The following is a 14,760-nucleotide window of genomic DNA, read 5'->3' as shown; positions in this document are numbered from 1 at the left end:
AAACGGGTAAACATAAGTGTTTCCCTGAGTTCTGTGGGCCTAATCAAACCCAAAGAGGGGGTCATGGGAACCCCAACTTGAAGCTGATCAGTCAGAAGTTCCAAAGGACCTGCGACTGGTGGGCAGGGTTGGGGACAGTCTTGGGGACTGAGCCATCAATCTGTGGGATCTGACACTATCTCTGCATAGACAGTGTTGGAACTGAATTAGAGGACAACCAGCTGCTGTCCACTGCTCAGTTTGGGGGAAAAACCCCAGACATATGGTCACAGAAGTCATGTTCTGTGATACGATTGCTCTGGTATGAAAGCAGAGGAAAGACGCAGAGTTTTCCTTACACACCCCGACTGTTAGGTACTGCTCTTATTAGACTCCTTTACAGATAAGGGAAATGAGGCTAAGAAAGGTGGAGTGACTTACTCAGCTTTCCTAGCAAGTCGGCGGCATAGCTGCCTGTTTCAAACCCAGGTCGCTCCAACATTTTTCCTCTACAACTTCTTCACCACTTTATTATCCTGCCATGCCTCAGCATTCTAAAGCTTTCAAGTCTCCCCAACAGTTCACCAATAGAAGCCACCTGGTTTGGGGCCATTTGTTCAGTGTCATATGAGCAGACTCTTCATGTAGCGTTCAGTCAGACACACCTGCACCCCTCAGTCACTAGCTGTGCCACTGCAGGCGAGTCACTGCACCTCTTTAGGCTCCAATACCCTATGTGTCCAGTGCGGGGAGGGGTAACAATCTCAAGCTCCTTCCTCCCCAGGATCATCACTAGGTCCAACTAAGACGATCCCATACACAAGAGTTTAATTAGTGACAAAGCATTCTAAACCTTCAGCTGTGATTTCCGCTGGTATTAAGTATAAAGCATGAAGTAGTAATGGGAATAATGATAACAGAGGATTTACCATTAATTGGTAGTCCAGTCTGTGTCAGACAGTGTACTAAGTGCTTTACCTACATCCTCACAGACAGCAGTGCTTAGTAACAGCCTGGCAGCTAATGCTTCGGCAGCACGTACTGCACAGTGTCATAAGCACCTTACAGTATCTTACTTAGTCTTCGTGTTAGGTTACATAATTATGCCCATTTCACCTGTGAAGAATCTGAAGCAGGTAAATGTAAAATATCTTGCCCAAAGTCACACACCTAGAAAGTGGTAGAGCTCGGATTTGAAATCAGTCATTAACCAATGCTGTCAAGTTAAAGGCCAGAATGACTAGATAAATATCCCTTCTCAGTTACCTCCTAACTGCATGACCTTGGGCAAATGAATCACTTCACCTCTCTACACCTTGGTTTCTTCACCTACAAAATGGGGACAGTAGTATTACCTGCTTAAGGCACTGCTGTGAGATTAACTGGGTGAAAGGACGGTGATGTATGTTTACTGAGTACAGGCAGCTTTCTAAACACTTCATATGAACTCAATCCTCACAAGATACAGTGTAGAACACCACCTGGCATATAGTAAGCATATCATAAATATTAGCAATTGTTATTAATATTGAATGTTCAGATCAACACTATGGCACATAGATGATTATCCCAATCTACAGATGAAAAACGTAAGAAACAAATAAACTAACTTGTCTAAAGTCACCAGCTTCCAACTGTTGGAACTGCACCTCAAACCTGGTTCTATCTGCCCCTAGATCCCTCTCACCAATGTCTGCCTCCAGCCTTCCAGACCATTCTTTTAGAGCAAGACTGCACTTCTCTGAATCCCTTTTCCCACTCCATAATGTCTAGCACAGGGCAGACATTCACAAACCATATGTTAAATCCACAAGTCTTCTCTTATCTAGTGAAAACCACTTCCCAAGAGTCCCCACATCTGGTCCCAGGGGTCCCCTTCGTTACCTGTAAGGAAAGGCAGAAGCTCACTTCGGGTCCTTTCGACCCCAAGGGCCAAGGCGATGGTGGACAGCTTCTTGATGCTGTTGAGGCGAAGCTAATGAGAGAACAAGAAGAGGAGGGGAGAATGTTAGACATTCCAGACACACATGAGTTCGGACAGCTCCGAACCCAGTCAGCCCCTGGAAGCCTTGCTTGGTTACGTGTGAAGATGCTCAACAGTAATTTGGCAAACACCCACCAAGAGACCCTGTGACCTCGAGCTAATCATTAAATAACAACAATAGTAGTGGCAGCAGCAACAAATGCAAAAGAACATCCCTTGGTTCTTATGGAAGCGACACCTCCTCAGTTGAACTTTCCAAGACCACTCTGTTGAAAACTGTACTCCCTCTCCTCCTCTCTCTTCATCACCTTCTCCTGTACTTAGTATCACATACCATGCTAATACACTGTACTTTAACAGCAGCAGCCACTTTATAACATGCTTCCTCTGTGCCAGGTCCTCGGCTAAACACATCCACACACCTGCACCCCTGTCACTAGCTGAAGTCCCATTTTAGAGACAGGGAAACAGGCTCGGGGAACAAAAGCCCCTCTCAGGGTCAGAGAGCTAACATCACATGGAGCAGGATTTAAAGCCAGGATTGCTGGCTACGAGATTATAAAAGAACAAACAACACTCCAGCCTGGGCAGCAGAGTGAGACTCTGTCTCAAAAAAAATAAAGAACAAACAATACTACAATAAAATGACGACAAAAACAAGAGTAGCATTAGCAGTAGTAATAATACCACCAGTATAGGAGGCTGAATGGCAGCCTCAAAAAGTTACGTCCCAGTGATGAGCACGTCAAAATAGAGTCTTTGCAGACGTAGTTAAGTGTGTCCAGATCATTCTAAATGGAGGGTTAGCCTTAAATCCAATGACAGTGTCCTTCTAAGAGACAGAAAGGAAGACAGATACACAGAGGGGAAGGCAAGGATGTGAAGATGGGTGGAGAGACCAGGTGATGCATCCACAAGCCAGGGAACACAAGGAATTGCTGGCACCACCGGAAGTCCTAACTTCCAGAAAGGCATGGAATGGGTCTCCCTCAGAGCCTCCAAAGGAACCAACCCTGCTAAGACCTTGATTTCAGACTTCTGGCCTCCAAAACTTGTTGTGTTAAGCTACCCAGTTTGTGGTGATTTCCTGTGGCAGTCCTAGAGAACTATTTTATTTGGCTAACAAACATAATAGATCTCATGCCAAGCATTTACATGTTGGGACTTCATTTGATTCTCTAGATCCTAGAAGAAAAGCATGGCTAACGTCTTCTTTTCACCACTTTGGAAAGTGAGGCTCAGAGAGGTAAAGACACCTGCCAAAGCCAGCACCAAGGGAGTGTGGGATCCAAAGCCAGCTGCTCTGACTGCAGGCCAGACTGTGGAACTCTCCCCTCATTTCTTCATCTCCACCACCATGCCTCTCCTATTATTAACAGCTCCCAGCACTGTCACAAGAATGGAATGAGCTCATGTGTGTGGGAGTGGGAGGAAATGCTTTCGCGAGTGGGAGAGTGACTAATGGTCCCACAGGGGGCCTTTCTTCCTGGATAGAGGCAGAATAGGTAGGGACAGGGCGAGGTTGAGGAGCAGGACCTCCCTTAGCCTATTCTGTTCTGAGGCCCCACGTAACTGAAACGAGGTCTACAAGTGACTAAGATCCTGCGTGAGTGGTTCTCCGGTCCAGGAGTTGAAGAGTATCTTTGGGATTACAGACGATGAGCATCTGATGAAGTATTGTGATGGTCTCTCCTCAGAAAAATGCACACAGTTAATCTTTCATACAGGTGGTCCAAAACTTACCATCCTGGCATTAAACAGACCTCAGGAGAGAGTACTACAAAACCTGCAACTGATTTTCAGCTAAAAAATAAAACATATATAGAGACAGACCTATAGAAAGATAAACAACTAATATGGCAAACACTAACAATCACTGACCTGGGGTGTGTAAGTATAGAGGTGCTCACTGCACTAGGCTAAAAGTCAGCAAAACTTATTCTATACATTCCCAGACAGTAATTATTTTCAGCTTTGCAAACCTAACTACTGAACTCTGCCTGTGCGGCATTGAAAGCAACCATAGAACCAGAACTAGAGAAGCAAACAGGCATAGCTATGTTCCAATAACTTTATTTGCAAAAGCAGACAGTGGGCTGAATTTGGCCCATGGACTGTAGTCTGCTGACCCTTGTATTAGTCTTCCAACTTTATGCAAGTCTGAAAACTTTCATAATGAAATACCATGGGGAGGCCGGACATGGTGGCTCACGCCTGTAATCCTAGCAATTTGGGAGGCCGAGGCAGGCGGATCACAAGGTCATGAGATTGAGACCATCCTGGCTAACACGGTGAAACCCTCTCTCTACCATAAATACAAAAAGAAATTAGCCAGGTGTGGTGGCACGCACCTGTAATCCCAGCTACTTGGGAGGCTGAGGCAAGAGAATGGTGTGAACCCGGGAGGCGGAGCTTGCAGTGAGCAGAGATCACGCCACTGCAATCCAGCCTGGGTGACAGAGCAAGACTCCGTCTCAAAAACATAAAAAAATTAATTAATTAATTAAAATAAAACAAAATAAAATACTGTGGGGAGTATTGACCTAGTTGTCTATTTCTTTCCTCTTTGTTTTCTCCAAGTTGATCTGTGTGTTCTTCTCTTAGCTGAGCTATGGGGAAATATACACATGGGCTAGCGCCACACTAGGTGAGCAGCAGTCCTGAGGACAATGAGATGGTACAGGGAATAATCACAATTAATAATCATAATCGTAAATGTCAGAACCATAGCAACAAACATTTACTGTTTGCTATGTGCTTGGCAGCATTCCAAGTTATTGACATGGATGATTAACACATTGAAGCCTCCTAACTGCTCGGAAGTATGTATTGTTAGTAGCATACCCACTTCACCGGTGAGGACACTGATGCGCAGAGGCGAGGCTGTCACTTACTGGAAAGCAACGAAGCCGGGCAGCCTGACTCAATTTCAACATCATGCTGTCATTTAGGCAAAAATGTCTGTATGACAAAGCTTCCACAAAAACCAAAGGATAGGATTCAGGATAGGATTCAGAGAGCTTCCCAAGAGCGGAACACGCAGATTCTTGGAGGGTGGCATTCCCAGGGATGGCATGAAAGCTCCCCGTCCCTTCCCCCATAGCTTACCCTATGCATCTCCTCATCTGCATCCTTTGCAATATTCTTTATAATAAACTGGTAAATCTAAGTGTTTCCTGAGTTCTGTGAGCTGCTCCAGCAAATTAATCAAACCCAACAAGGGGGTCGTGGGAACCCCAACTTGAAGCTGGGGATGCCCAAGAGGTGGGCCCATGACAATCAGGCTGCTCTCCCATGGCACAGAGTCCCCTTCCTCCCACTGCTGTTCTTCCAGATTCTGCTTGTGGTTTCATTAAATGTGTTTCTTCAGGCAGACAGCATCATCAACGCTTGAGAAAGGTGGCCTAGGGTGGTACTACAGGGCTGCAAAGTCCAGGTTCAAGGCTAAACTGCTTACATATTAGCTGTGGAATCTTGGGCAATCCTTGTACCTTTCTGAGCCTCAATTTTCTCATCTGTGAAGTGGGGATGATGAGAATACCTACCCTCAGAGGGTTGTCCTGAGTACAAAATGACATTCTACGGCCGGGCGCGGTGGCTCACGCCTGTAATCCCAGCACTTTGGGAGGCCGAGGCGGGCGGATCACAAGGTCAGGAGATCGAGACCACGGTGAAACCCCGTCTCTACTAAAAATTACAAAAAATTAGCCGGGCGCGGTTGTGGGCGCCTGTAGTCCCAGCTACTCGGGAGGCTGAGGCAGGAGAATGGCGTGAACCCGGGAGGTGGAGCTTGCAGTGAGCCGAGATCGCGCCACTGCACTCCAGCCTGGGCTGGGCGACAGAGCGAGACTCCGTCTCAAAAAAAAAAAAAAAAAAAAAAAGACATTCTACAGGGACACCCTAGCACTAGGGGAAGATTAATAATGGCAGCCGTGGCAAGCACGCCTCACTGACAGCATCCTGATTTTGTTCAGATTATTAAGAAGGACACTGTGGCAGCTGGTCCACTTATGTTTCTTTTCCCTTTTTCCACCATGACAGAATAATAACAGCAAATATTTCCTTAATCTCTACTACGCCCCAGGCTTTAATGTTTTAACTCATTTAACCCTCACAATCCCATGAGGGAAATACAGAATCCCCCATCTTAAGACAGAGAACACAAAGGTACAGGGAGGTAAACTGCATACAGCTTACTGGTGGCAAAGCCAGGATTTGAATCCTAGCCACCAGGTTCTTAACCAGTACTATGGATTCATATTTGCTCTTTTTTCTTTTTTGTTGTTCTTGCTGTTGTTTTGAGACAGGGTCTCGCTCTGTCACCCAGGATGGAGTGCAGTGGCACGATCGCAGCTCACTGTAGCCTTGACCTCCCGGGCTCAAGTGATTCTCCCACCTCAGTTACCCAAGTAGATGGGTCTACAGGCAGGTGTCACCAAGCCCAGCTAGTTTTTTAACTTTTTGTAGGGATGAGGCTTCACTACGTTGCCCAAGCTGCCCTCAAACTCCTGAGCTCAAGCGATCCTCCCACCTCGATCTCCCAAAATGCTAGGATTACAGGCATGAACCACTGCGCCCAGCTTTGTTTTTTGGGGGTTTTTTTTTGTAGAGGGGTGGGGTGGTGCCATGAATCCCTTTAGTAGGTCTAATAATGAACACAATTTTGAAACAGAGGTGAACATAAACGACACTAGAAGGTATGTATAATAGTAGAAATGACATGTGAACACATTCTGGCGACAGTCACGGGTTTTGCTAATACTATCTATGATATACCATAGGGATATTATAATTCATAACAGAAGGGAAGTTAAATGTAAGTTAGAGGTTAATGAAAATAAAGATGTTATAATTCCCAGGAAGGTCCAAACTCATGGACCCGCCTGGGAATTGCAGATGATCCCCAAGTTAAGAGGTCCTATACTGGGCTACACTGCTGCTCATCATCCTTGGTTTTCAGCTGTACACATGACCCTTGGAAAAGACATTTCTGAATTGCCTTTGCATCTGAATGTGACTATAAGACTAACATCTGGCCAGTAAAATCCAAGTGGAAATGTTTTGTGCAACTTGTAGGGATGGGGTTCACACTTATCTTCCCTCCTTCCTGTCTGGAATGGAGTTATAACGGTTGGGGCTTCCGCAGCCAACTTGGGGACCTGAGGTAACCTGGGGGACAGGGAGGGTAGAATGGAGGACACAAGCAGCATATAATGGTAAGAGCCTGGGACCCTGACACCATGAAGTGCCACAGAAGCCTGGACTGCCACCAGACATTTTGGTCATCAGTCAGAAATAAACTTCAAGCTCACTTAAGCCCCTGTTATTTAGAGTTTTCCTACTACTTATAGCCAAACTTAACCTCAACTAACTCTGCACATGACCTAGTTCTGGGCAAAGAGATATACAAGCAAGTCTGCTGAGGAGATTCAGGAGAGATGTTCCTCCTTCATAAAAGGGAGGTGGGGAAGAACCTCTGTGTCCTAAGCTGGCCCCTGGTAAACTGCACGAAAAAGTGCAGTCCCACTAGGACAGCAGATGCTGCTGGAATCTTATAACCAAAATAGGCCAGTCAAAAAAAACCGCATTTCTGTGATATCTTTAAGCCGACCCAATTCTGTGATAGCTTTGAGCTGCTGAACTTGCTATATGAGAAATAAAAAGAACTCTCACTTGTTTAAACAACTCTTGGTTGGGGTTCCTGTCACATTCCTGACAGAAAAGCTATTAATATCATCATTAAGAAATCTTGACTGGCGGTTGATCATGTCATATTCTGAGGAGAATGCCCTGTGTACTGACTATCTCCCAAGCGGGTCCCCACCAAGCACTTGCTACAGTTGTGATACTGTGAAATACAGATTTGGGCTCCATCCCCATTTCCTTGCATACAACTCTTCAAATCCTTGGAATCTCCAAGGTGGGTTTTGTATGCTAATGTTGACTGATACCTTCAGGATGGGGTCCATGGTCACTGGGAAGACAGTCATGGAAAACACAGAGACGTGATTAGAGGGTTGGGATTTTCAGCCCCACCCCACATCCTCCATGGAGCGGACAGGGGCTGAAGGTCAAGGTGATCACCAGGTTCAATCAACCCTGCCTACCTAACAATGCCTTTATAAAAACCCATAAGGACAGGGCCTGGGAGCGTCAACACAGCTGAATACACACAGGTTCCTGGAGGGTGGTGCACCCAAGAAGGGCATGGAAGCTCCACACCCCTTCCACCATAGCTCACCCTATGCCTCTCTTCATTTGTATTCTTTATACTATCCTTTATAATAAACTGATAAACTTAAGTGTTTCCCTGAGTTCTGAGAGCTGCTCTAGCATATTAATCAAACCCCAAAGGCAGGGTGGTCATGGGAACTCCAACTTGAAGCAGGTGGATCAGAAGTTCTGAAGGCCCAGAATGGCAACTGAAGGCGAAGGTCAAGGGGCAGTGAGGCCTGAGCCCTTAACCTGTGAGACCCAACACTGTCTCCAGGTCGTGTCTGAACTGAGCTGGAGGACACTCAGTTGGTGTGCGCTGCAGAACTGATTGCTTGCTTGGTGGTGGAGAAGAATCCCTCCCCCAACAACACACATTTAGTCACGGAAGTCTTCTTCTGTGTTGTTGATTGTTGGGTTGAGAGAATAGGAATTGGGATTTTCCAAAGAGTCCACCTATATATATGATTCCACGACAGCACTTACCACCCGAGACTGGGACTCTCTGTGTCCCAGCAGGCCTCAGCACAGAGCCTGCTCTGTGGTGACTTAACAAATAAAATCCCCCTTTCCACTACATGCGCCTTTGGAAAGGGGACCCACTTTTAAAGACCCATCCTGCATTCAACCCATGGAGCCTTCCATAATATGAATCTATATGGTATATCCCACATGTAGTATGTCTTCCCTTCACAATCAGAATAAAAGCTAAGGCCCTACTCTGGCCTACAAGGCCCAACACAATCTGACCCTAGTCTATTGATCCATTCTCACTGGGCCTGGCTTGTCACAATGGCTTCCTTGAAAGTAACCAAAAAAACAAACAAACAGCCCAGTGTATTCCCAACCCAGGCCTTAGCACTTGCTGATGTGGTCCCACAAGGTTCCCCAGATGCCCCATTTCCTCAGGTCTACTCAATCCCAGCCATATGACTACCGTAGGTAAACCAGCACACTGAACAAGCCAATTTCACATGCCCCATAAGCCAATTTCACTGCATCTTCACAACCAGGCACATGCTGATTCTTCATCATTATCCCCATTTTGCAGACGAGGAATCTAGGCCCAAAGAGGGGAAAGTACTGCTCCAGGGGCACACAGGGAGCAAACTGGTAGAGCGAGGGTTCAAACTTCAGTCATCTTCAACTCTTCCCTCTGCATCACCCACCAGGAAATCCCATCAGCTCCCCTCAACATGTCCTGACTGTAACCACACTTCCCCACTACATGCTAACACTGGTCCTGGGTGCTCTGTAAAGGCACCTCAAAGGACCAGTGTTCCTGCCCAACCCCTATGACAGCCAGAGGAAGGATCCTTTAAAATTATATCAGAACCCATCATTCCTACTCAAAGCCTTGCAATTCCCCGCTCCCCCGCCCACCCCCCGCTTCAAGGCCTTCACCTTGGCCCACAGGCCTCACCTGATCTAGTCCTGGTCTAGTCCTCACCTCCCACCACTTTGCCATTCTCTCTGCCTCAGTTGGCCTTTTTGCTGTGCTTTGAACGCATCAAGCATCCTCCCACTCCTGGTCTTTGTATCAACCATTCCCTCTGCCCAGACTGCTCTTCCATGACCTGTTCATTTCATTCAAATCCTTGTTCAACACCACTTCCTCAGAGCAGCTTTCTCTAACCTCCCTATCTAACACGGCAGCCCCAGGTGCTTGCTCCATTCCCTGTACCTGTCTTATTTTGTTCTTTTTTTTTTTTTAGAGACAGGGTCTTGCTGTCACCCAGGCTCTCACCGCAGCCTCGATCTCTCTTACTGTCACCCAGGCTCTCACCGCAGCCTTGACCTCCCTGATTCAAGCGATCCTCCAACCTCAGTCTCCTGAGTAGCTGGGACCACAGGCCTGTGGCATCACACCAGCTAATTTTTTTTTTTTTTTTGGTAGATACAGGGTCTCACTTTGTTGCCCAGGCTGGTCTTAAACTCCTGGGCTCAAGCGATCCTTTCACCCTGGCCTTCCAAAGTGCTAGAACTGGTCAGGCGCAGTGGCTCATGCCTGTAATCCCAGCACTTTGGGAGGCTGAGGCAGGCAGGGAGTTTGAGACCAGCCTGACCAACATGGTGAAACCCACTCTCTACTAATACAAAAATTAGCCAGATGTGGTGGCGGGCACCTGTAATCCTAGTCACTCGGGAGGCTGAGGCAGGAGAATCACTTGAACCCGGGAGGCAGAGGTTGCAATGAGCAGAGACGGCCTGGACAACAGAGTGAGACTCTGTCTCAAAAAAATATATATATATAATATAACCAAAGTGTTAGAATTTGGCTTGAGCCACTATGCCCAGCAATTTTTCTTCTTAGCAATTACTGCCACTGACATCCCATTACAGATCTACTGTCTTCCATATCAGAATGTAAACCCCGGAAGGGCAGCTTTATTCCCTACTGTACGTCTAGTATCTAAAATAGAGTCTGGCACATAGGAGGTGTTGATAAATATTTGCCGAATAAATAAATCAAGACTATAGGATTTCATATCCTGTGTTCCTTCTAGTATCCTGAACTATCTCAGACACAACTAAAATATCTGGCATATGAATATAATCAGCAACCGTGTGTCCCACCCCAGACTCTATTCCACCCTTAGGTCCTACTTCCTTTCCTGACTCCTCCACTTCTCAGCTACACAGCTTTGGCCACGTTATTTATGGTGCTTCAGTTTCCTCATCTGGAAAGTGTGGACAAGGACAGGACCTACTTCAAAGAGTGATTATGAGAATTCAATAAGATTGTCAGTGTTATTCCTCTGCACTGTACCTAGCATTGAGCAAGCACCCAGTAATTTGTTATTCAGATGGTTTAAGTCAGAGGTTGGCAATTTTTTCCCTGCAACGGGCTAGAAAGCAAATATTTTAAGCTTTGAGGGCCAGACCATCTCTGTTACAACTACGCAACTCTGGGCTGTAGCACAAAAGTAGTCCATAGGAGCTTCCAGACAGATGAACACCTAGTGGCTCCTAGAAGGTGGAATGCCCAGGGAGGACATAGAAGCACCACACATCTTCCCCCAAACCTCACCCTATGTGTGTCTTCATCTGTATCCTTTGTAATATCCTTTAGAATAAACCGGTAAGCTGCCTAGCTCTGATCCTGGCACAAAAACAACTCCCTACAAATGTTTGCTGGTTAGTGGATGGATGGATGGATGGAAGGATGGAATGATAGACAGCTGAAGGAAGTGATCCTGGAGTTAAAAAAAACAAACTGGCTGGGCACAGTGGCTCACACCTGTAATTCCAGCACTGTGGGAGGCTGAGGCAGGAGGATCACCTGAGATCAGGAGTCTGAGACCAGCCTGGCCAACACGGGGAAACCCAGTCTCTTCTAAAAACACACACCCAAAAATTAGCCAGGGGTGGTGGCCTGCGCCTGTAGTCCCAGCTACTCAGGAGACTGAGGTGGGAGAATTGCTTGAACCCGGGAGACAGAGGTTGCAGTGAGCCGAGATCACGTCAGTGCACTCCAGCCTGGGCAACAGAGTGAGACTCCATCTCAAAAAACAAAACAAAACAACAACAACAAAAAACTATGGCCATATCTGTTCCCTCTTCCTGGGCAGCTCTTTCCCACCTTCTTTCCATCTCTTCTTAAATTCTGCATCCTCAGAGGGGCCTTGCCTGATTGGCCTACTTAAAATGGATCTGCCCCACCCCACTTTGTACTTGCTGTGCCCTCTGCCTTTAGGTGTGTTCTCAAACTTGATCTCAACAAGGCCTCCCCTCACCACACTTTAAAACTGCATCCCCCAGGCCGGGCACAGTGGGATTACATGCCTGTAATCCCAGCACTTTGGGAGGTCAAGGTGGGTGGATTACCTGAGGTCGGGAATTTGAGACCAGCCTGACCAACACGGAGAAACCCCATCTCTACTAAAAATACAAAATTAGTTGGGAGTGGTGGCACATGCCTGTAATCCCAGCTACTTGGGAGGCCGAGGCAGGAGAATCGTTTGAACCCGGGAGGCAGAGGTTGCAGTGAGACAAGATCACGCCACTGCACTCCAGTCTGGGCAACAGGAGTGAAACTCCGTCTCAAAAACAAACAAAAAAAACCCCTGCATCCCCCATCTCTCTTATTTTTATTTATCTCCCTACTGCTTATCTCCAGTATACTCTGTTTATTATCTCTCCTCACTGCAAAGTAAACTCCCCTACTGCATGCCAGTGCTTATAACAGTGACCTGCACAGAATAGAAGGCCAATTCAATATGGATTCACTGCCACAACATCCTGTTTGTTTCCTTCCCATCACTTTTCACACACTCTGTTGACCTGTTTCACACCTGAATCCTGTATAGCAACTGGTGTCTCCACTATATCCCCAGCATCATACCTGATACATGGCACGTGTTTACTGAACAAAAGAATTCATACAACCGCCCTACGAACTAGGTAATTATCCCCATAAAAGAGAAGAGGAAATAGGCTTAGAGAGATTAACTAACTTGCGCATGTCAATCAGTGAGAAGTGGAAGGGCCAGGAATACAACCACAGCCGGTCTGCCCCCAGAAACAGTGATATACCAGGAACCTAGGAGGCGGGACCCACGTTTGGCAGGTTACCCAGTGCACCTTGTTCAATTTTATAAATGCGAAAACTGAGACCTAAAGGGAGGATGGGACCTCTTTAATCACCACTCCCAATAATCACAGTTAATATGTATCAGGCCCTTACAACAGGTCTGACACCATTCGACTTTTTATTTGTGCCATAATTCGTTCAGTCCCTCACAAGTCCCTCCAGCAAGACCAGGACTACAATTAGCCCATATTTTATGGAACACGGAGGCCCAAAGCGGTGAAGTAATTTGCACAAGGTCACACAGCGGGTGGCAGCCCTGCTCAGAGCCTTGGGCCACCGCATCCCATAACCAGGAATGTTCATCCGGGCTGGGCGCCGTGGCTCACGCCTGTAATTCCAACACTTTGGGAGGCCGAGGCGGGTGGATCGCTTGAGGTCAGGAGTTCCAGACCAAGCCTGGCCAACGTGGCGAAACCCGTCTCTACTAAAAACACAAAAATTAGATGGGCGTGGTGGCTCGCGCCGGTAATCTGAGCTACTTAGGGGGCTGAGGTGCGAGGATCGTTTGAACCCGGGACGCAGAGGTTGCACTGAGCCAAGATCGCGCCACTGCACCCCAGCCTGGGCGACACAGGGGCTGTCTCAAAGAAAGAAAGAATGAAATGTTCATCCACTTAGCAAATCCTTCACCCCCTATCCTGATCAATGGGAGGATCTGGGGAGATGGGGAAGCGGGTTTCTACAACGTAATTCGTTCTTCAATTTGGCTAGTCCCCACCTTTGGTGGGGGGGGGGGGGTGTTTTTGCGTCCCCGTCCTCTCAGGACACCTAAACCAAAATGAGACGTGGAGAAAGAGCAGGAATTGGGATGGCAGGCCTTCGCCTCTCGGTCCCCACTTGGGCCAGCAGTCGAAACCCAGAAAAGAAAAAAACCTTCCCAGGTCCTGACCCATCAGGCGGCTCTCCCCCACTCGGAGCAAGTCACGAGCGCCCCACATCTCCAAGGGGCCATTCAGAGGCCGCCGCCAATCACGGAGCCCTCCTCTCTCCCGGACCCAGTCCGCCGACCCCAGCCCTGGCCGCAACCTCCCAGGACCGCGGATCGCGGACCGCGGACCGCCGCGCGCACTGAGCAGGCCCGGGACCCTCGAGGCTAGCGCAGGCCCCCGCCCTTCACTGGGCCAACACCCAATCGAGGGCGCCGTCTCAATGAGTCCGGGCACCCGGGGAGATAAGAGACGCACGTTGATTGGCCGCCGCCCCTTCCGCCACTCCCAGCGAACGCTGAGTCTTCTCCGCGAGGGCTGCCCATGCCCCCAGGTACCCCTCCCCGTCTTCCCCAAGTCCCCCGTAGCCTCCGTACCTGAACGTCCTCGTTGCGGAGTTCGTCTATGAGCACCGCGATGGGGTACAGCGAGTCGTCGCCGTCGGCCGCCGCCATCTTGGCTCTGTCCCGTTCCTGTCAGACTGCGGCCAGCGCTCTGCTGAAACGGGGGGGCAGAGCTGGGAGGAGGAGGAAAAGCACGCGTGGGGGCGCCCGAACCAGTTTACAGGGGCTGCTCCACGGCCATTGGCCGCGCTACGCCGGCCTAAACCCGCGTTTCTTTGGTCCGGACTAGTGAAGTCCCGCCCACTTCCCATTTGCCATTGGTCGAGTGAACGAGATTTGACTAGTTTGAGCCTAGGGGAGGGGGAAGAAAAGCGGAAGTCAGCCGTGTCCTAGCGACCAAGATTGAACCCGCCTTCGTCGCTGCTAACAACGACCGGGACGAGCAGTTGTTTCTAGCCAATGAGGGGCGATATGGGGAGGACGCTAAGCCTGACCTTTGGTGGGTCCCGGGGATGGTTTCTGCGCGTGCGTAAGTGGTAATACGTGACGTCATGTGGGGAGCGGGAGGGTGTGCAGGTTTTGGGTTACCAGGCCATGGTTCCGCTGGCTGGCAGGCTGGCTCCCCGCGCCTTTGCGCGGCCGGAGGAGGGAGTGAGACTTTTATTTGTGTTTGATTTATGCCAAGGCCCAGAGAAGGGAGCGGCTTGCCCTGCTGTCTCT

At 48.3% G+C, this 14,760-nt stretch overlaps 1 protein-coding gene across 1 annotated transcript in view; it reads right to left on the bottom strand.

Annotated features, from left to right (window-relative positions):
* PPP2R1A (protein phosphatase 2 scaffold subunit Aalpha) overlaps positions 1 to 14,201 on the bottom strand; it is a 37,685-nt gene extending 23,484 nt beyond the window's left edge. The window contains exons 1-2 of the mRNA XM_045378499.2: positions 14,074 to 14,201; positions 1,864 to 1,954 (exon numbers count right to left, since the gene is read on the bottom strand). Coding sequence (XP_045234434.1) covers positions 1,864 to 1,954; positions 14,074 to 14,151 — 169 coding nt within the window. The 5' untranslated portion in view covers positions 14,152 to 14,201. The remainder of the gene's footprint in view (positions 1 to 1,863; positions 1,955 to 14,073) is intronic.
* Positions 14,202 to 14,760: the final 559 nt, after the last annotated feature.

This window comes from Macaca fascicularis, chromosome 19 (assembly GCF_037993035.2).
Source record: "Macaca fascicularis isolate 582-1 chromosome 19, T2T-MFA8v1.1".
Classification (NCBI taxonomy): domain Eukaryota; kingdom Metazoa; phylum Chordata; class Mammalia; order Primates; family Cercopithecidae; genus Macaca; species Macaca fascicularis.
The sequence above is the reverse complement of the archived record's forward strand: the minus strand, read 5'-3'. Positions and strand labels throughout refer to the sequence as shown.